The 22,355-nt window shown below is 34.2% G+C and overlaps 9 protein-coding genes across 9 annotated transcripts, besides 3 other annotated features; 5 read left to right on the top strand and 4 right to left on the bottom strand.

Annotated features, from left to right (window-relative positions):
* Positions 1-56: 56 nt before the first annotated feature.
* BEWA_009980 (hypothetical protein) lies at positions 57-3,389 on the bottom strand (the record flags this gene model as incomplete). Its single annotated transcript, XM_004831193.1, has 2 exons — positions 399-3,389; positions 57-366 (listed from the first exon to the last, which is right to left on the bottom strand). The coding sequence occupies exons 1-2, from the start codon at positions 3,293-3,295 to the stop codon at positions 57-59; spliced, it is 3,207 nt and encodes a 1,068-aa protein (XP_004831250.1). The 5' UTR covers positions 3,296-3,389.
* A 240-nt stretch (positions 3,390-3,629) lies between these two features.
* Positions 3,630-3,650: a sequence feature (AT_rich).
* A 74-nt stretch (positions 3,651-3,724) lies between these two features.
* BEWA_009970 (valyl-tRNA synthetase, putative) lies at positions 3,725-6,729 on the top strand (the record flags this gene model as incomplete). The annotated part of the gene is made up of 3 exons (XM_004831192.1): positions 3,725-3,746; positions 3,784-6,527; positions 6,565-6,729. 3 exons carry the CDS (start codon positions 3,725-3,727, stop codon positions 6,727-6,729), a joined length of 2,931 nt encoding a protein of 976 aa, XP_004831249.1.
* Positions 6,730-6,740: 11 nt separating this feature from the next.
* Positions 6,741-9,566, bottom strand: BEWA_009960 (eukaryotic translation initiation factor 3 subunit 8, putative; the record flags this gene model as incomplete). The annotated part of the gene is made up of 1 exon (XM_004831191.1): positions 6,741-9,566. The coding sequence occupies one exon, from the start codon at positions 9,564-9,566 to the stop codon at positions 6,741-6,743; it is 2,826 nt and encodes a 941-aa protein (XP_004831248.1).
* A 272-nt stretch (positions 9,567-9,838) lies between these two features.
* Positions 9,839-9,863: a microsatellite.
* Positions 9,864-10,206: 343 nt separating this feature from the next.
* Positions 10,207-12,451, top strand: BEWA_009950 (peptidase, putative; the record flags this gene model as incomplete). Its single annotated transcript, XM_004831190.1, has 11 exons — positions 10,207-10,412; positions 10,453-10,559; positions 10,594-10,850; positions 10,885-10,985; positions 11,018-11,089; positions 11,122-11,437; positions 11,473-11,553; positions 11,587-11,657; positions 11,690-11,843; positions 11,880-12,290; positions 12,323-12,451. 11 exons carry the CDS (start codon positions 10,207-10,209, stop codon positions 12,449-12,451), a joined length of 1,905 nt encoding a protein of 634 aa, XP_004831247.1.
* Positions 12,452-12,516: 65 nt separating this feature from the next.
* BEWA_009940 (hypothetical protein) lies at positions 12,517-13,074 on the top strand. Its single transcript, XM_004831189.1, has 3 exons — positions 12,517-12,667; positions 12,780-12,881; positions 12,916-13,074. The coding sequence occupies exons 1-3, from the start codon at positions 12,539-12,541 to the stop codon at positions 13,036-13,038; spliced, it is 354 nt and encodes a 117-aa protein (XP_004831246.1). The 5' UTR covers positions 12,517-12,538; the 3' UTR covers positions 13,039-13,074.
* Positions 13,075-13,101: 27 nt separating this feature from the next.
* On the bottom strand, positions 13,102-13,393 carry BEWA_009930 (40S ribosomal protein S21, putative; the record flags this gene model as incomplete). Its single annotated transcript, XM_004831188.1, has 2 exons — positions 13,102-13,236; positions 13,280-13,393. The coding sequence occupies 2 exons, from the start codon at positions 13,391-13,393 to the stop codon at positions 13,102-13,104; spliced, it is 249 nt and encodes an 82-aa protein (XP_004831245.1).
* A 240-nt stretch (positions 13,394-13,633) lies between these two features.
* On the bottom strand, positions 13,634-16,462 carry BEWA_009920 (hypothetical protein; the record flags this gene model as incomplete). The annotated part of the gene is made up of 1 exon (XM_004831187.1): positions 13,634-16,462. One exon carries the CDS (start codon positions 16,460-16,462, stop codon positions 13,670-13,672), a length of 2,793 nt encoding a protein of 930 aa, XP_004831244.1. The 3' UTR covers positions 13,634-13,669.
* An 814-nt stretch (positions 16,463-17,276) lies between these two features.
* On the top strand, positions 17,277-20,783 carry BEWA_009910 (protein of unknown function DUF1620 domain-containing protein; the record flags this gene model as incomplete). Its single annotated transcript, XM_004831186.1, has 1 exon — positions 17,277-20,783. The coding sequence occupies one exon, from the start codon at positions 17,277-17,279 to the stop codon at positions 20,781-20,783; it is 3,507 nt and encodes a 1,168-aa protein (XP_004831243.1).
* Positions 18,918-18,950: a sequence feature (AT_rich).
* Positions 20,784-20,847: 64 nt separating the features above from the next.
* Positions 20,848-22,274, top strand: BEWA_009900 (hypothetical protein; the record flags this gene model as incomplete). Its single annotated transcript, XM_004831185.1, has 8 exons — positions 20,848-20,912; positions 20,953-21,049; positions 21,089-21,369; positions 21,409-21,559; positions 21,594-21,704; positions 21,740-21,868; positions 21,904-22,152; positions 22,185-22,274. The coding sequence occupies 8 exons, from the start codon at positions 20,848-20,850 to the stop codon at positions 22,272-22,274; spliced, it is 1,173 nt and encodes a 390-aa protein (XP_004831242.1).
* Between the last annotated feature and the right edge of the window lie 81 nt (positions 22,275-22,355).

The following is a 22,355-nucleotide window of genomic DNA, read 5'->3' as shown; positions in this document are numbered from 1 at the left end:
GAAATGAATAAAATGAATGTAAATTCTCGTAGTGGTGAATTTTTTGTTAGAAAAATTCATAGAGTAGGTAACTTAATTCCATGAGCAGGAGAGAAATTTTTCAATGCTCGGACATAATCTTTTAGATCTTCTTTTGAAGCAGTTATAGGGTATTCATTCAATAATTTCCAATCTTTGGATGTGATTCTGAGGTTTTTCTTGTTATCACTTGTAACATCTTCATTCATTTCATCATGAAGATCCGCAAAAGCCTCATAATTTAATATATCGTCCAAATCAGACTCTCTTATATCTTGAATATCGTCTGCTAGTTCACCCATTAATCCTACAGTGTCCGCGTACTTTGTTTTTATAGGCTTATATGACCTAAGAATGATTTTATAATTATGAAAAATTACCTTATAATAGTATTATACATTTTTCTCATACTTTTTAAACCATATCCCTCGAGTTGGTGACCGAATGCATTGGGTTCTTTAATTATTGTAGAGTATGGTAACATAGGGATAACTCTGTACTCATCTTCTTCATTAGTTGAATATGGTAAATCGCTATGCTTTCCCTCGAACGGGCGGGACATGGTCTCGAACGAAGAATAATGTATTGTTTTTTTTGAGTAGAAAAATACATCGTTTGGGATAGAACGATGTCTACTTCTTAATAGACCAATGAGTGAGTTTCTAGGCCTGGAAATGAGCATTATAGTTCTAACAAGTGATTCTTTAACTTTTTTATCCATGACAAGATCAAAATTTAAGAAATATAAGTATTCTTCCAACTCTTGCATTTTATAAAAGGCTGATCCATTTGGTTTTGGAATTATACTGCAAAAAATTAACTCTTCTTTATCATAATAATCATAAATGTCATCGAGAAAAAAATCCTCGCATATGGACAAGAGATGTTTAACATTTATTTCGAAGTACAACGCTTCTTTTATCCTTATTTTCCTTCTTAATATAGGATTTTTCAACTTTTCTAAAAAATCCCAAAACGGTTGTCCGGTATCATCAGTGAGAAATTCGCGTATTATTGTTTCAGAATTAAAGTTGGATGATTCAACTATTCTCGTATACAAGTTATAGTGTTTTTTAGTTAAGTTTCTTCGTATGTATTCATTCCTTAGACCTTCATTATGAATGTAAAAAGATGCAAATGAAATTGAACCCTGGGATTTTTCGCTGAAATAGTGTGTTTCAAGTCCATATTTTGGATTATTGTTTTGTTCATCAACCCTTTTAAGTTTTCCAAGTACTGATGTAGTAATATCCTGTGGTACCAATCTTTTGTCACTATACAGAGGATTTTGTTTGTCAGGTGGTTTTCTTCCTCCAAGAGATTTATCGACCCTAAAATTAGCTATTATTGGCTGAAATACCAAAAATTCATTCAACTGCGGACACTTTGGGTCAAGAGAATATAATTGATCCATAAAAATTAATGATATTTGTTTCAATTCTAAATTATCTCCGTGTGTAATTCCTTCATTTTTATGCAACAACCAGACCAATAAAGGATTTTCCTTAAATATCAGACTGTTATCGGTAGATGTATCGACAATATATCGCCTGTCTATGTTAAAAGTTTCTATTTTTGATACTTTAACATGTACTATTTCATTATATGGTAGATGTTTCGAGTATTGTCCAACCTCCATAATACCCACGATATAATCATCCTCTAGGGTAAAATTTTCTTTAAATTTATAGTTTATTGCAAAATAAATACACTCATCTGCATTTCCGAGAAGTAAACATGGGTAGGAAACGCCTGTTTTCATATCTAAATTTGCAACTTTTTGGGTGATAATTTTATAGTATATCTTTTCAATGAAGTTATCTGGTATATATGTGTTTTTGCAGGTAAGAAAAATGTTTTTTTGTTCTTTTTTTGAGAAACTATCTGAATAATCTCTAATTCCTTGAACTGCAACTTCACTTACTCTTGTATATATGCTATTATCATAATTTGATATATAGTTTAACTTACTTACACCTATTCTCATATCATCCTTATTAAAATATTCGCTTGTTCGGTTCATCCTACGAAAAACTTCGTTCAAAACATGTTCAGGGAATGAATAAGGAAGCTTATCCTTAGTGAGGCAACCCGTGTATTTTTTATCATCATGTCCTAATATTCTAAGAGTAAAATAATCATTCTCTACAGTCTCAATTTGCGTTTTAAACCACGATCCAGAATCAATATAGTGTTTCATTAATCCATTAAATATATTATTTAACCTCTCAGAACGCAATAAAGAGTCACTTTGTGAACGAAACAAGTATATGTGCTCAAGTACAGGATCAGCTCCTGCTAAATAAACATCGATTATATCTCCTATTTTATCATCAGCCTTAGATAATGTATAGGCATTTAATCCAGATAAATGTGTAAATTTGGAATCTATAAGTTTGACTTTTAATATTGTACCGTATTTATCATGAATTATTGCCTTGAATTTTGTAAAATGTGAGAGTGGATTTGCCGATTCTGTAACCATAGACAAGTAAATACGCCTTTTAGATTCTATTACTCCTTCCGAGAAAAATTCACCTTCTATAACATTTGAATATAAATTAACATTAGTAACTACGAATTCAATTTTGTCACTATCAGAAATATTAGACAGGTTTGCATGTTTGTGATCATTAGTTAATTTTGAGGTTATTTTTCCACAGATACCTAGACTTGTGCCAAAATGTTCGTAACTTTCAATTTTTGTTTTTAGAAAGTCATTAGGGTAGGAAATTTTGGGGTTTAAATACGTTTTTCTCTTTCTACCTGGTATATTTTTTGAAACTTCGATCGTCTCCCGTATAAGTTCATCAAAACTCAAACACCTGGAAGTTTTAATGTTTGGTGAATTATAACGATTAAGAAGATAATAAAATTGTCTTTTCTCAGATTCATCCATATAAACCATAGATGATTTCGGAACTACTAGTTTTTGTGGAATACCTATGTCTACAGAAATTGAGCCATCATCATTTTCATTGGTGGGAATTCCTAGAAGAATCTCTCCACATTTTACATCTTCTATAATCGAAGGAGTTGTATACAAAGGTTTTAAATCTGTTTTTACAGTAAATTTATCATTTTTTTTAGAGGTGTTGGTGATAAATAAGTTGGAATCGTTTGGAATCGTGTGATAGCCATATATGTAGCCACTGTTATTAGAAGCAAATCCAGATACACTCGATATAGATAACTCACTAAACCACAATATAGTTATTAACTTAATAGTTATATTTCTATAACAGGAAGAATTAGTTGATATATTCGTCCATTTCATTAGAAATGGTACAGAAACAAATCACTATCTCTGTAATAGCAGGTTTAAATTATACATTAAAAATATAAAGAAGCATTATTAATAAATTTACATCAAAAATTATGGGAAAATGTGTGAAATTATAGATTCTTACTTGATTCTTACATACCCCAGGATTCTACTATAAATTTTGAATTGATCCATTCATGTATTTATTTTATCTATTAATCACTTATGTGCGCAATATTCTTTGAGAATTTATACCTGTAACTCTATACTGCTCACAAAAATGGTTAGATCAATTCATACTATTTTGTTTTGAATTTTACCTAAACTTGTATCATTCATATATGAGAAAATATTTATAATTTTATAACTACATCGGTGTTAAATCAAACTTTTATGTTTCGTAGTAAAACGATCGCTTCACATTCTTTTTTCGCATTAAAAATGTCTAAGACACATATAAACAGTATGTTTACACAATATAGTTTATATTTTCCAAATAGAAACATTTAAAGAACTTGAATCTACTTATGATCCTAAGGCTGTAGAGGATTCCTGGTATTCGTGGTGGGAAGCTTCAGGATTTTTCATGCCGTTTGATAGAAATCTGCATTCTGATAAGAATAAATGGATCGCATTGTTACCTCCACCCAATGTAACAGGGTCGTTGCATATCGGTCATGCATTAACTATCTCAATACAAGATAGCCTTGCAAGATGGCACAGAATGAAGGGTGATACTACTCTTTGGATTCCTGGTACAGATCATGCCGGTATAGCAACTCAAACAGTTGTAGAACGTACTCTTTATAAAACAGAAAACAAAAAACGTCATGATTATACTCGTAAAGAATTTATAGGAAAGGTTTTTGAGTGGAATGACAAATATGGTAACAATATAAAGAATCAATTAAGACGGATGGGAGCTTCACTAGACTGGACCCGCGAAGCCTTTACCATGGATGATAAACGATCAAAGGCTGTAGTAGAGGCATTTGTACGTTTGTATGATTCTGGATTGGTATACAGAAATACGCGTTTGGTTTCTTGGTGTTCTTTCCTTTCAACGGCACTTTCTGATATTGAAGTAGAACCATTCGAAGTAACTTCTCCTACACATATAAAACTACCAGGTATAGAAACATCTGTTGAAGTTGGAGTATTGTGGATTTTCAAATATCCAGTTCATGATGTCCCCGATAAGTATATATCTGTGGCTACCACACGTATTGAAACTATGTTGGGAGATGTGGCTGTTGCTGTCAATCCTGATGATGAACGATATAAGGAATTTGTTGGTTGTAGACTTACACACCCGTTTTTCCCAGAGAGAAACATGATAGTTGTTGCCGATAACCACATTGATAAAGAATTCGGTACAGGTGCTGTGAAAATAACCCCCTCTCATGATAAAAACGATTTTGAGATTGCAAAAAGACATTCTCTCCCATTCATAAACATTTTTACCAATGATGGTAAAATAAACGAAAACGGAGGAATTTTTGCAAATATGCATAGATTCGAATGCCGTAAGGTTATAGAAAAGGAATTAAAACAACTTGGTCTTTTTGAGGATAAAATACCAAACACCAAACCAATGATGATACCTAGATGCTCTAGGACTGGTGATATTGTTGAATATATGCTTATCCCCCAATGGTATATTGATTGTAAAAAACTAGCTAAAGGAGCTATCGATGCAGTTAAGGATGGATCTTTGCGATTGTTTCCATCAACTTACATTTCAGTATGGAACCAGTGGCTAGAGAACATACAGGATTGGTGTGTTTCGCGGCAATTGTGGTGGGGACATCGCATCCCGGCTTATAAAATCATTTCCTCCAATCTAAATGATGAATGGATAATTGCAAGAGATCCTGACGAAGCTCATGATAGGGTTAAAAAAAAATTTCCACATTTAACCACGTACCAACTGGAACAGGATGAAGATGTTCTAGATACTTGGTTTTCAAGTGGCCTCTTTCCACTAAGTACATTGGGATGGCCAAATGAGTCTGCTGAGGATTTTATAAAATTTTTCCCAACTACACTCCTAGAAACAGGTAATGACATACTCTTCTTTTGGGTTGCCAGAATGGTTATGTTGTCTATCCAATTGGTCGGGAAACTACCATTTTCTGAAGTTTATATGCATCCTTTAGTCAGAGATTCACGTGGAGAAAAAATGAGCAAAAGTAAAGGAAACGTTGTCGATCCAATTGATATAATCGATGGTACTACGCTAGAAAAACTAAATCAAAACATATTAAATTCATCTTTACCACAAGGTGAGATTAAAAAGGCATTATTATTACAAAAACAACAATTTCCGGATGGAATTCCACCATGTGGTGTTGATGCATTGAGACTTGGATTACTAGCACTAACCAGACATAACCGTTCCATATTGTTAGACGTAAATAAGTTAGTTTGTTCCAGACATTTTGGGAATAAAATATGGAATGCAACAAAATTTGCAATCAATAGGACTAAAACATTTAAGGTAGTTATGCCTAAAAGAAATGAATTGATGTGGGAAGATATCTGGATTTTGCATAAATTAAACCAATACATAAAGAGGGTAAACAATGCATTTGAAACTTACCAGTTTGTTGAGGCTGTTCAGGCATCTTATGATTTTTGGCTCTATCAACTTTGTGATATTTATCTCGAATTGATCAAATCAAGATTACCTCCATCATTAGACTTTCCTATGGAAGATCTTACCCCGCATATGAAAGCTTCAATATATACAATATTCGAGTGTCTTAGTACATCTCTTCGTTTACTTCACCCTATTATGCCATATATAACTGAGGAATTATACCATCATCTCCCAGAACATTTGATAACTTCTGAATCTATATCTCTTTCAAAATTCCCAGAGGAGATACCCGATTGGAATGATGACTCACTTGATAACGATATGACCACAATTATGTCCATAGTACATGGGTTTAGATCACTTTCAAATACATTGGGATTGCCCCCTAACGCCAAAAGGACAGGATTTGTGACAATTAGTGATGATATGTTCAAAGTTATATCTGACAAAACCCATCTTATAAAAATTCTATCAAAATTCGAATCAATTTCTTTAGTAGATAAAGCATCGGAAAAATTATTGACATGCGTCCAAAACATTATTTCGACGACAATATCTGCGCATATTCATGTTGATGATAGTGTTGATTTGTTAAAGACATCATCCGTCCTTGGTGATAGACTTTCCAAAACAAATAAATCGGTAAGTATTAATAACAAAAATTATAGTTAATTTACAGCTTGACTCATATATAAAGAAGACAACCATACCAAACTATACGGAGAAGGTTCCAGAAACCGTAAGAGAACTGAACGAAACGAAAATAAGAGAATTGAGCACCGAGAAAATGGAGTTAGAGAGGGCCATAAGTGATATAGAACGTTTAAAAATAAACACAAATTAAGAATATAACAATTACCTTGTTCCTATCATAGATTGTTTGTAGTGGTGGCGACCTGATTGTATGGCTCTTCTATTTCTATTAAAATTAAAATTAGATATCCTTCCATCGTCATGACGAGCATTATAGCTGAATTTGGTGTCGCGCTGCTGGAATCTGCGGTCCTGCGAAAGTGCAAACTTAGAATTTTTCATGTTGAGAGTCAATTCGTTCTGTTCGACAGCAGTGGTGAGATTCTCTGCTAATTTTATAGCCAGCTTTTGCAGTTCCGTTGGTTCTGTATGGTTTATCAAACAACACTTACTGTTGTCATCCCAACTAGCGTGAATCTCACCATTAACAATCATTTTACTAATCAAGGAATGGATAATGTTTTGGTTCAGAGCAAACATTGAAGATAGTTGATCAAGAGAGAAGGAATCGTAAATGCTGACATACTTAAAAATGTATGTTCTAAATGCTTCTATCTTTATTAGTTCCTTCAATTTTTCTTGTACATTTTCTTTATCTGGCATATTGTTCCAGGTATTCAAGGTCAAAATTTGGTTGTAGCATTCTTTCCAGTTTCCAACTTGAAGATACTTGAATGCTATTAATATAATCTCTCTATTATTCTCAGGGGGGCCCACGAAAACCTGTTTTTCATGAATCTCAAACATTCTTCTAAATTGTCTAGATATGATTTCTCTGTTATTTAATGATGATTTTGCAAAATTTGCCGTTTCCAAAAGTAAAGCACAAATGTTATTTACTGATTCAATCAACTCGATACTAAGATGCATATGATGTGGTAGCAATCGCCTTTTCTCTGCCCTCTCTTGCTCAACCGTCTTATCTTGATTCTTAGAATTTGATAGTCCCTGGGCCAATAACTCTTTATGTCTATTCTGTGAGCATATATCCATTAAATATGAGTGGGCTTCACGAATAAGACCGGATCTGAATGCACAGATACCAAGCTGTGCTAGATTGCGATTAAATAATATCTGCGTTGAAATATCCGTTTCATTTGCCATTTCTTGTAAATTTGGAATAAGAAGCAAGTCACGTGCCTCATAGTAGCATCCATGCAATGATTTATTGTAAGCTAGATGAAGACAAGCCCTAATTTTCTCACGGTGTGTTCCATGGGTAAAAACAAAATTTACTAACTCAGAGACTATATCGGAAGGTTTTTTAGTTTTACATGGGAAAAAATATTCAAGCTGATCTATATCTTTCACTTTTTTCCTGATTAAATCCCATATTTTATATGCGATAACATCGTCCTTGTAATGAATATGCTCGAGAATTATCAATGCTATAGTCGCAGCTTGGTCGTAAATATTCTTATCTTTTTTTAGAAAATATACAAAGGTTTTGTGTAATAAATAAAGCATATCTATAGTGTATGCCAGCATTGTTTTGTAGTCTGGATGATGCACATCAGTATATAGGAGCCCTTTATACAATTCATCATTCAATTTTTGAACAATGGATGACAAAAGAGACGTAGATCCTTTCAATTTTTCTACAGTATTACCTTTAGAATTGACACCCTCCACTTCTTCATTTTGAGTGTGTGATGAAAGACTAAAATTCTCAGAAAGAAGTAATAGTTTTGGATTTTTAATGAGCTCAGATAGCAAATGAAATGCGATCCTATATGCATTAATCCATTGTGAAGGTGACATGGCCCCGTAAGCATAAGAATAAGAATCAAAATGCAAGTGGGTAAGTGTTTCAAGAACCTCTAGATATAAAGTATGCGAAATATTTTTAGCAATATAAACCAAAACCTGTAATACACGTACATTTTCCAAATTATTAGTACCACGTTTCCCCCTTTTCTCGATTATAGATTTAACAAATGATCTTACTGAATCCTCTGTCAAATGTACTGTATTAACTAGTTCCTCAATCTCAGGAACCACAATATCAAAAGGGTTGTCATCATTACCTAATTTCACCTCTTTCAAATGTGCAAACAAGGCATCCGCAGCTGATGCGATAGCAGAAAATTTACCATAGTTAGACATGGGAACTTGTTTATCTTTTTCATCTTTCTTCTTAGACACCTTCGTTTTCACTTTTTTTACTACCTTTTCTTTAACTTCTGAAAGTTTTTCCGTCTTCTTAACTCCCCATTTAGACATCGCAAGTTTATGCTTATCTTCATCAATATCAGAAACCTCAGATGAACCAGAATCTGACCAGCTACTCGATTCATCTAAATCTGATCCTGAATCATCATTAGTTTGAGTAACAGAATCATTTTCTTCACTATAACTACCTTCATCTATATCAGATTCACTAGATAGAGAGGAATCGCTATATTCATGATCCGATTGTTCCAAAATGTCATGAAAATTATCAGGATCTGCATTATACTCATCTATGATGTCAGAATATTGCTCGCTAAATTTTCTGAGCCTAGAACGCAATGTGTTGAAAGCAATCGACTTTGCTTTAGAAAACTTCTTACAGGATTCTTTATCCTTTTGCTGAAGGTCCATAAATTGGATCAAATCTGTTATGAGTTTTACGATCAATTTGGGTAGTCTTCCCGATGAGTATTGTTTGTCCACTAATTTGGACAGCATGTCATAATCTTTTAACAATTCGGAAAAATCACTAATCTTCTTTAAGTGATCAATAGTTTTAATGTGATTTTGAATAGTTTCAATAGCTTTAGCCTTGGCAGATTTAACCACTCTAGATTCACCATCATCACTGGAGCTATCCAATGTCCAAGTTGGTGGATCATTTTGACGTTTTGGCACGTCTTCTTCACCATTGCTAGAATATTCTGATGAATAATCAGACTCGTCTGAGTCATCACCCCAAAATTTAGATTGCATTGTAATAGAAAAGTTTTAAGCTAAGCTAATAAGAACGTGGACAAATAAACAGATGCCCACAAAAAAGAACAGTCAACTATAGACATGAATATTAATACATATTGGGATTGTAAATAGACAAATCTCAAAAGTACGATGTTCCTTCAAGCAAACACTATATCCTTGCGCTGCAACAATGTTTATTTTATCACCAACTACATACAACACACCACAGCTAAATCTGGACGAATAAAAAAGCTGTATTAATAATTTTGCGTTTACTTCGTATAAACTATATATATATATATATATATATATCCAGAAATCTATAAATCAGCCTGATAGGTATTAAAATCCCAAAGTAATTGAATTTTGTTTGTAAAAGCGGCTCCCCACATATCCTTCCATAGAAAAACTTCCATGCGAGCTCTATGTTATCGCACCTATGCTATAAAATAGGTGTACATTGGCATTGCTATGATATGATAGGTTTATTTCTATTATGCTTTTTAGACATTTTCATCACCGAGTTTGTCAATCGTACCTCCTTTTTTTCTTAACTAGGTCTTCATGCATTCCAAAAGGGGAATCTTCCCATACACCTGTGAACTTAAATTACAACAACTTGGCATATAGCACTTTTATTCAGAATTTTAGGAATATGGAGTCCAAGACTCCCTTGTCCCATTTAATCGCGCTTTTGCGGGAAAAAAAGCTAGATGCCCTTATAGTCGATCACGATGATCCACACGCATCAGAAATTCCACATGAAACTTATGATCGCTTGTCTTTCATATCTGGATTCACAGGAAGTTCTGGTTGTGCACTTATAACCACCTCTAAATCCTACTTATGGACAGATTCTAGGTATATTTTATCTGATATATAACCTAATATGACAAATCAGATATTTCATTCAAGCTGAGAAGGAATTATCTTCGCCTTGGATTCTGATGAAACTTCGTGAAAAGGGTGTTCCATTGATCCACGATTTTATACTTCAAAATCCTGATCGTTAGTCTATAATATGTCTTTATATTGAATTCAGTTAAAAAAATCGGATTCGATTTGTATACAACCAGCTATAACACACATAAATTCTGGAAAGAGAAACTCCATGATAGAGAACTTGTTGGCTTAACTGCGAATCCAATAGACGAGATATGGTCCGATAAAAGACCACAATTTCCATTACATTCTGTAAAAGTCCATGAACTGAGATATTCTGGTCTTTCTGTCACGGATAAAATGCTGAAATTTCGCGAAGAAATGCTCAAAAGGGGTTCGGATGCTATAGTTCTTACTGTATGTTGAATTTATTCTTTGTGCAATTTTGCAGTTGTTAGATGAAATCGCGTATGCTCTTAATCTTCGTGGTTCTGACTCTGACGTTTCACCTTTCTTTTATTCATATCTCGTGATTGAAAAGGAAGCTATAACGTAAGATTATAATCTATTTTGACACTTTTTAGTCTATTCATCGAGTCCAAAAAGGTGGATGATCTTATAATTAAGTATCTAAATAGCCATAAAGTTTCTGTCAGGTAATTTCCATTGGTCTACTATAAGTTTATAGGGGCTACAACGAGATATTTAAATATCTGGAAAATTTGGGTGTTACAAGTGATACTGATACTACTACGACTTATAAGATCTGGGTTTCCCCATCTGTTTCTGTCTATATTTGTAACTCGTTTCTTCAAAGTAACTCTGAAGTACTAAAAAGAGAACTTATCGTTGAAAACACACCAATTTGTAACATCAAGGTCGATCGACCAATTAATATTTTAATAATCATACAGGCTAGGAAGAATGACACAGAATTACAAGGAATGGCTGAAGCCCATATCCTAGACGGAATAGCATTAGCAAGATTTTTTGGTGATGTATTGGTGAGTCTCCATAATTCATTATCACTACAATTTAGAACAAAAAAGAAGATGGAACACTATTCAAGGAAACAGAATTTACCTTGGGTGAATTGAGTACAAGATATCGTTTAGATGAGGTAATGATACTGTTATTAAACTTATCTGCTTAGGATGAATGTGTAGGGTATTCATTTCCACCAATATCAGCTATAGGCTCAAATGGTGCTATAGTTCACTACAGGTAATATATTATGATGTGTTATTGCTTTATAGACCAGACAAAGAAAATAGCTCTTTAATTGAGCCTAAGATGTATTTGCTTGATTCCGGTGGTCAATTTTATGGAGGAACTACTGATGTCACACGAACAGTCCATTTTGGTGATCCAACCCCCGAAGAAAAAGAAGCTTACACATTGGTATTAAAGGTTTGTTTCTGATTTATTACAAAAATTGGATTAAAGGGGCACCTAGCCTTGAGACAAGCAATCTTCCCGGAAAATACGTCCGGTTTGTCTTTGGATGTATTGGCGAGACAGTACCTCTGGAAAACCGGCAGGAACTACTATCATGGAACTGGACACGGTGTTGGTGCATTTCTCAACGTTCATGAAGGGCCTGCGAGTATATCTACACTCTCAAAAACAGCAACTGGACGTCTTAGTGTTGTCTATCTTGAAGAAGGGATGGTTCTATCAAATGAACCAGGTTATTACAAAGAAGGAGAGTTCGGTATACGCATCGAAAATGTCGTTTATGTAAAGCCTCTCGGTGATGATTTCTCTGAAGATAGCAGAAAATACTTTACATTTGATGATTTTACTCTAGTGCCGTACTGCAAAGAGCTGTTAGATCATTCAATTCTGACAAAAGAGGTTTATTTGTATAAGACATATGAGTTGTATAGGAAAAGGAATGGATAAACGAATACCACAAGAGAATAGCGGACACGCTCATTCCGCGTATGTTGGAAAGATCATCTCATGAATATGAGAGTGCGATAGAATACATTAAAAAATCTGCAGAACCAATTTAATTTTAATTCATACATTTACTCGATAGGAGATGTTGTGGGTCGTGCCAACTCAGGAAATCATTTTTATAAATTAGATATTGTTTTCTAATGTGTTGTTTTTTTGGTAATATTCGTCACGTATGGGAATACTTTCCAATAAAGAATCAGAAAAGGTTTATAATACAGAGAAAGTTTGTAAAAGACCCAGAGATAAAGCCTAAAAATCTTCCGTTCAAAGTAAGTTCTGTCTAAATATTTTCAACTATTTTTATACAATAATTCTAAATTATTTATGGAATATAATATCATAAACCCCAAATTATCTGCGAACATACAATTCACACTTCAGGTAACTAGGACACCTTCAGGAAATCTTCCTGTTTATATGCGCATCAGAGCACATGGAACAGTAATGTACACTGTTGTTAGACATATATACGGGGATGTGCAGGTAGTAATATATATATAATGTAGCTCTGGTATAGGCTATGAAGGAACAGCTAAGGATTTTGTGTGAATCACCTGTCAGAGAAAGAATAGGAAGTCTGGAAGTTCAAGGAATACACGTTATGAAAATCAAACGATGGCTTAAGAACTGCGGGCAGTAACCCAAATCCAAACATCGAACTTTTGGTGTCACATACAAAAATAAGAAGAATAATTTAACGATATTAAGTACTCTTTGTCATTATTCCTTCCTCTTTAAGCAACCTGTTGACCATTTCATCGGCATCACCACGCTGTCGCACTTCTGGGCTTAGTGCGAGCGAAAAACTTGTATTGTTATAGACACCCCTCTCATCAACCTTAAATTTCGATGTATTTACTTGATAGACTATGTATACATACCATACCGATGCTGATCTGAACCGCTCCGTGGTCCTTGGCAGAAATTATTCTGTTTGTGGCAGAACATTTGCGAGGAATGTAGAGATCTACCAATTTACCATCGTCGTTAATCATTTTGCCAAAGTGTTGTTGAAAATCTAAAATAATGAAATATTAGTTGTGTATGAATGTTGGAAAACTGTAAAAGGATAGTCAGCATTAATACCAACCTGGAATTTTTAATTATTGAAAAATAAAAAAGATAACAAAACCAAATAACAACAAAAATTCGTGCTAAAACTAAATGGGATCCGACCTGTGAAACGCTCAGTCCCCATAAGAAAGACATCTACAGAAGGTAGAGACCATATATACAAACGAGATATTACATTAGAATAATGTATATAAAAACTAGTCAGCGAGATTCGCTTCAAAGTAAAAAGGTGAATGTTTGCCTTTGTCTATCTCGCTCTCCGAAATGAAATATGGGAGTGAAAATGTCCAAATTCCGGCCCTAAAATTGGCTAATATGAATTTCCCACCAATAGATTCCGTATATCTTTTTAATTTTTCCATTTTACTGACTTGAGATGTTATAGATTGCCTTTCATCGAAATTTTGAGGTACACATCCACGAAAAGTTATAATTACATCCTTATTCAAACCCCTTCCTACCGGATGTACCATAGCTGTATTAGAATAAGCTGTAATTTTGCGATATGAAATGTCGATAATTTCATCAAGGTTCAAACTTCGCAGATCAGTGTAACCCGGCCACAAAATGTCACCATACTCATCGTGAATTATTTGGAAATCCAAAACTTCTGAAAGCTGTTTATCGTTCATAAGTTGGAGAGATTCTATAGTTGGTTTGGTTGTGTATTTTGGCTTAGAAAGGGTAGGAGGATTTGTAGTAGTGCTAACATCCATAGTGGTGTTTTCAATCTCTGAATGGAGTGCAGTCATTTCATTTGTGATGTTTGAACCTTTTAGCTTATAAATATCATCAAGATGCCCTCGATTTCTTCCTCTTTGAGATATGTCGTCTAATGTTAAGTCCTTATCCGAGTTGAAATTAGGAAATGTGAATATTTGATCAGGTACGTTCGATTCTGTATTTAAGTCTGTTAGTTTGCCAGCCGTAGCATAAAATCTAAGAGATTCAATCTCATTTATGCCACCATTGTGCAAAGGTATGAATTTCTCAGTGGTATATATCTCTGTACCACTGTAATAATTCTTGGAAGCACCTCTGACCGGCAATGTACTGAATCCCTCCGTAAGTTTATCTTCCATTTGGTTATTGGATTGTGTGCTAAAACTCCATTCATTTATGACTTTTGTAGGAGTTGAATCAATCTCAAAATACTGCTGAGGTAAAGAATAGCGTGTAGTTTGAATTCCTAGGTCCTTCAATATTTTACGTAGACCAAATCTATCTTGGATTTCTTTATGTGATGGATTAGCCCTAGTAGAAATTGTAGATTCATGTGATAATAACTGATTTTTGTTCCTAAGCTCGCTTAGTTTCTTCAGATGTTCTTGAGCCTCAACAGGTATGTCAATATGGGTTGACCAGAAACTAGCAACTCCAGGGGATTGTGCACCAAAATCCCAGTTCAATAGAAAGTTGCCCACTCTACTAATATTTTTGGAGACTTGCCCGTTAGTATTGTTTGTGGTTGTACCAAACAAACCAGTACTAGTAGACGTACCAGTATTGGAACCAAATAGACTTCCGGATGTTGTATTAGTGGTACCAGATGTATTGCCAAACAAACTGGTGGAACCTGTAGTAGTACCAGACATGTTACCGAATAAACCTCCAGACGTCGTAGTAGATGTACCCGTAGTGTTACCAAATAATCCAGTACCAGTAGTGGAGGTAGCATTATTAGAACCAAATAAACCACCCGTTGTATTGTTTGTGGTTGTACCAAACAAACCAGTACTAGTAGACGTACCAGTATTGGAACCAAATAGACTTCCGGATGTTGTATTAGTGGTACCAGATGTATTGCCAAACAAACTGGTGGAACCTGTAGTAGTACCAGACATGTTACCGAATAAACCTCCAGACGTCGTAGTAGATGTACCCGTAGTGTTACCAAATAATCCAGTACCAGTAGTGGAGGTAGCATTATTAGAACCAAATAAACCACCCGTTGTATTGTTTGTGGTTGTACCAAACAAACCAGTACTAGTAGACGTACCAGTATTGGAACCAAATAGACTTCCGGATGTTGTATTAGTGGTACCAGATGTATTGCCAAACAAACTGGTGGAACCTGTAGTAGTACCAGACATGTTACCGAATAAACCTCCAGACGTCGTAGTAGATGTACCCGTAGTGTTACCAAATAATCCAGTACCAGTAGTGGAGGTAGCATTATTAGAACCAAATAAACCACCCGTTGTATTGTTTGTGGTTGTACCAAACAAACCAGTACTAGTAGACGTACCAGTATTGGAACCAAATAGACTTCCGGATGTTGTATTAGTGGTACCAGATGTATTGCCAAACAAACTGGTGGAACCTGTAGTAGTACCAGACATGTTACCGAATAAACCTCCAGACGTCGTAGTAGATGTACCCGTAGTGTTACCAAATAATCCAGTACCAGTAGTGGAGGTAGCATTATTAGAACCAAATAAACCACCCGTTGTATTAGATTTGAAATTAGGATCATTCCTTTTATAGTATTCCCATCTGTACTCTTCCTGAGAATTTTTTTGACCGAAAGCTACATTATTAACTGTATCCCCATCTGTAGTAATAGATGTTGCCACTTCATTTCCCGTAATCTGGTTGAATGCAGTTGTATTAGTGGTACCAGATGTATTGCCAAACAAACTGGTGGAACCTGTAGTAGTACCAGACATGTTACCGAATAAACCTCCAGACGTCGTAGTAGATGTACCCGTAGTGTTACCAAATAATCCAGTACCAGTAGTGGAGGTAGCATTATTAGAACCAAATAAACCACCCGTTGTATTGTTTGTGGTTGTACCAAACAAACCAGTACTAGTAGACGTACCAGTATTGGAACCAAATAGACTTCCGGATGTTGTATTAGTGGTACCAGATGTATTGCCAAACAAACTGGTGGAACCTGTAGTAGTACCAGACATGTTACCGAATAAAGGAGCGTTCTGTTGACCAGATGTACTCCAAAAACTGTTATTTCTAGTGTTACCAAACATGGTGACTAATTAAAGCGATACAAAACCATCAGATGGAGAGAAAGTGATAGAACATACTATCATATCAAATTATGGCAGCAGTAACAGAAAATCAACATACCATCTATGTAACACACTAAATACCACAAAAAACATTGTGAAAATTAGGAAATTTTGTTGAACTAGTCCGAAAATATGGACCAAAGTGATAGATTGGGCACTATTATGGCGAAGGTCGATGTGAAGATTCTCAAATGAATATTTTTATATTCATAAATTCTAAATAGTGTTTTAATTTTACGATTATCCTCAGAATATAGCATAAAGAGGTCACATAGAACCATCTGTTATCTGATGGAAAATAACACTTGTGTATCTATACACTGAGAACGGATACCAAAAATCTACCAACATATCGAAATATACACTAGTTTAGGAATAGGTTTACCACTTTCTACGTTTCTATCAATACATTCTGAGTATTATGTGACTGCTGCCGTACAACGGGAACTCATAAGATTTTCATAGGCTGAAAAGACTTACTCATCTCAGGGAGGCTATTATAATTGATAAATAACTAGTCTATTTCATATATTCCAGTATTGCAAAATAATGTGAAGTCTCCATCGTATTCTTGGTGTTTATAGTGTACGTTTGAACTAAACCTGGAAATCTGCTCAAGTAACTATTTATTTTAGGAATTTTGCTATGTATATATCATAATGTGTGTACATATCGTGTGAGGGTATTCCGATACAATTTTCTGGTCCTAGAAGGCATTTGATATTTTCCGTATACATAAAATAGACATTAGGCATAGTAATAATGCTTAAATATGGTTTTATTTAATATCAAAGATCCTTCCTTTCTCTTGATTACGTTCTTCATTTTACACATATTAGCTTCCGGTTTATTTGTTTATGGAGAATCCGGATGGAATAAAATACAACTAGGTATCATATCCTCGACTTATATCTGTAAAAACGGTGCACATGATGGACTAATTGTTGCAACACTCAGCGGGAGTATTGCTCTACTTAGGCTTTCCGATGGTAAAATAACATGGAGAAGAACCTCGGAACAAGGACATTACGTAGACAAACTGTTCATACTTGAAAACAGAAAGGAACCTATTATAATAAGTTCTACAAAAAAAAATGATATTGATCTAAAGTTTCCTTTTCATCACAACTCAAAGCTGGATTCCATAACGATTATAGAATTAAAAGATGGCCAAACAACTTATTCAGAAACCCAATGCTACAATAATCGGATCGGCATGTTTGATGTGCGGTCTAGAGGGATATTTGATAAAATGGTAATAAAAAGAGTTTTCACTGGACTACCCACTCCAATCATTAATAATGATGTAATTCTGGACTATTTCTGCTTCCTAGACAATAATCCAGAATGCAGTTCCTGGTTAATTATACTCACAAGGACACAGATCAAAGTTGTAAGCTTAGAAGACTATACATTTTTAACTTACAAACTAAAAAAAAATAGTGGTTCTCCGTTTAGAATTCTTACTGTATCAAGCAAATGTGAAGAACAAAGGTTAAATTCAAAAATCACTTTCTTTATTGTTACTCTTTCTGAATATGGTAGTACTAATTTATTTTTAAAGATAGATTTTGATCCGCTGAATAAAACTATAAATGAATCAGAAATCGTTTCAGAGAAATGCATGAACCACACTCCTCTCGACTACAGAATTGGAAATAGATTTATAGCAGAATTGTATAATAGCAATGACACTTATATTTTGGTGATAAACTTCATTGATTACTTGGCAGAAAAGGTAGTGGGTACTGTGCTGGAAATCCAAAATGTCCTGGAAATATTTTTCGACTATTCTTTCAAGTCTGCCCATGACTACCTAATTATATATAAGGAACTTAAGAATGCTAACAACTGCATATCTTACAGAACCTTAATTTTAACCATTAAAGATAAAGTTAAACAATATGAATTAAATGGAATATGGACCATCTTATCGCACAATCAAGATTCTGATAAATGTGTTATAGTAAATAAAGAATCGGATACACTATTTTTTATGCAAATAAACTCCACAGAAGATGCACCTATAAACCACAAAAAAATTATTTTAACGGGATCATATCACAAATCGAGTTATATTTTATATATTGCTTCGTATGAGCTATTTATAGAGAGGGAGATTGTTAATATTATAGCCGTTAGTTTCAGTGACGGACTATTCCAACTTTATAAAAATGGCTTGCTATTATGGGAAAGAGATGAATCGATTTCACTAGTCATCTCTTCATTATCAGCACCTATACCAAATCTTTATAATATTTCTGAAGGAATTTTTGGTGTAAATTTGGAGGAAATGAAAGATCAACTCTCCGTAGATTCTTTGCTAGATATCTTTGGAATTTATTTGTTTGACTCTACCGATATCACCACGATGTACTACTATGCCAAAAGAACCACAAACTTATTTCTACGCTTTTTAAAAAATAAATTTTCTATTAAAAAAAAAGCTTTAACCTACTTAGAGACATTTTCATCACGATTATTATTAAGTGAACAAAAGTTGCGATTCCTTCAAAATTTATTTCGGTGTAACTCTGATAGCTCATATGGATATAGTGATACACACGATCATGAATCACATGTAAACAGTAAAGAACTTGATGGATTTGGAAATGATCTTATAATTATAGTATTAACCAGTTTGAACAAGATTCTGGCAATGAATAATACCTGTGGTACAATATTATGGTCTAAATCATTGGATGATATTAATATCGCTAAATATTCATTTTATCCCGTAAATTCTACATTAATAATGTCTAACAATAATGGAAGGATGCCCAGATCTGGATATATTGTAGAAATCCCGCATACCAGAGAAATATATATGGCAACAGCTCCCATTATTGGGCATAAAAATTTATGTAATATATTCCTTGTAAGTAAGACGGTCATCTGTTCCGTATGTAATTTTAGACACATGAACAGTAGTTTCTCAGTAGTAAAGTGGATTCTCATATTTGACGGATCAATTATTCAAGAACACAGATTAGATTATTGGATAATACACACTCTTCCACTTTGGTCCTATTCATCTTGTTCAGGCATGTCTCCGTTGGAAAACGTATTGTTAGTGTTAACAGAAAAAAAAGACGTAAAAATACTACATCCAAGAACTCTAAATAATGATATAGAAATACAGGGTTTTCTAAAAATATCTGAGGCCGTAAAAAACCTCGTAAGTCAAAATAATATAACTGTTGTTATAAGGCAAAATGAAGATAGCTATAGTGGATATAAACTTGTCTATCGTAATATAAATTCTGGTTCACATGAAATAATTTTTACCGAAAAACTCTGGAACATGAACTTTGGCAACTCAGGAATGAGGGTGATTGCAGTAGCGTTGCCAGAGCATCAGGGCAGTTCAATACAACCAATAACTGTAATGTCAAATTTCAAAGTATATGAGAAATATATATCGCAAAATTCTATTGTTTTTATAACCAGAAGAATGGAAATTACAGGAAATTTTGTTACAATGTTGCACTTGTTAGACACGCTCTATGGCAAAATAGTTTATGAAGAAATACTAGAACATGATCTTTCGTTTCCAATAAGTATATCATATCATGAAAACACCATAAATTTACACTATTGGAACGAAAAACAATTGAGATATATGTTACACACAACCGATTTATTTTCATACGAACATCGGTCACTCGCAAAAATAATATTGTCCGAATTATTGCCAATAAAAAACAGTGACAAATACCAAATACAAAATGCAAAGTCATTAATTCCTATTGTGTTTAGTAGAAACTTTGTATTACCGGTTGGAATCAGGACTATGAGCATGAGTATAACCCATCAGAACATCACAGAAAAATCGTTGATAATTTCATCTATGTCTAATCAAATTGTATCTATACCAAAATGTGATATAAATGCTGTGGATCATCATGACAGTGGTTCTGATACAATGAATTTGTTGCATACCCAAGTCTCCAATAAACGTCATAATAAGGAATATCACGTGTTTAATCCTCTACGATTCATTGCTCTTAAAAGTAACTATATGATAAATCAGGAAAATGTAGGTGTACGTGGAATAATGACTGTTGCAACAAAGTTGGAATCCTCCTCCTTAATATTTTTGTTTGGTTTAGACGTGACTGCGACATATTTACAGCCGTCTGGTAATTTTGATAGACTAAAGGTTGACTTGATTCATTATGCAGTGTGCATTGCTATTATTACCTTCACTTTCATCTTGGTATTCAAGAGTACCCATAAATACAAAAGTGCATATCGTGAAAACTTCGAGTGTCACTAACCTTTAATTTGTTTTATTTAAAAACTCTAATATCGTTATGTTCATTGTGTATATTAACTATCTGATGATAAGAAACACTCTGTCTAGGTCCTTCTCTTTGCTTAGATGTGCTAAATCGGATACCATACGGTTTGTTCCGAATGTGAATCTTAGTATGTTGGAATTATAGAGTAAATTCATTACAACAAAAGGGATTTCTTATAGAAAACCTCCCAAAATCTATGTTAATATCGAACGATATCTTGGTGCAAACATTTTCTAGATGTGTATGTTGGCTATTTTATAAACATGAATAAATTTTACAGGGAGTTGAAATTCTATCTGATGAAATACATATAATGCGGAATAGATTCGGTCATCCCTTAGGAAGAGCTATGATTTTGACCGAACGCATCTCATCTCCAAACTTTGACTTTAAATTTGGGAATTCAGCTACCAATGATAAAAATGAAAGGATAAATGGCAAACTATTGCAATTTCATAATATTACTCTGAAAAATATTCAACAATTACTCATAGACAACCTTCCGCAGGAAACGAGAGTTTATGCATGTGACGAGCATGAAGTGAAGTGTTTTGTTGAACAGTAAGAAATGTCTTTAGCCAAAAACTGATTTTGGCGTAGGTGTGAAAGGTATTTGACGCTATCTGAAGATTTGAGGAGACTCTCAAGACCTGAATTTTTTTATTCTGTAGTCACCGTTACAGGAATCCCAAAAAGCTACGGGAGATCTGAGCTATCTCATACGATATACAAACATACCACCGTTTTAGTGGTCAGTATTCTCCACAATTAAAGATTGCTTATAGAATCCTAGTGATATAGTATTCCGATTCAAACACAACGGAGAGCAAGACTCTGTAGCTTGGGTGTTGTGTAAAAATGATACAGATGTAAAAAAAATAATCGCAAAACTCCAGGTGTGCTACATAATCTCACGAACAAACCCACGTAGGAGGTCCCTGTCGCAAAACGCTACCAGTATGGGTCATTAATGGGCGCTTCATTCCTTTATTCTTCTAGATCATCACTATTCATATCGCATCCCTCTATCGATTACATACTCAGCAAAAGTAAATACCAGGTTAGGTGATTAAACCTAGTAATCTCCAACTAAAGGTCTTCACGGTTGGTTGGCACAGTGATGTAGATGAAAAGGAACTCATTTATCTTACTAATAGCTTGAAGCTATTTCCAAAATCTGTTAAACTATTAAAAGTACCCTCAAATGATGGGATTACCGAAGTGTGTGCTTTCTTAGAGTGCGATCGCATGAGAAATACAAAAAAACTCATGGTAAGGTTACAGATGATCAAAAGACGGTGGAATATACCTGAAACTTCTCCGTTCTTTGCATATCCTAAAATGGTATGGTGGAAATATGGTGATATAGTTTACAGGCTGATGTTAACTTCAAATCACATGATGGCTTGTATGAATACAACGACGAAAGTTTTTACTCCGACTTAGACGAACCTGTTGAATATTAAAAGGTTAATTTATGTTTAATTATCATATTTCTGTCAATTCATATTACTACTTAATGATCACCCTATTGTACGGTCCTGACC

This window comes from Theileria equi, chromosome 3, assembly GCF_000342415.1.
Source record: "Theileria equi strain WA chromosome 3, complete sequence".
Classification (NCBI taxonomy): Eukaryota; Apicomplexa; class Aconoidasida; order Piroplasmida; family Theileriidae; genus Theileria; species Theileria equi.
This window is presented reverse-complemented; position numbering and strand designations above follow the sequence as displayed.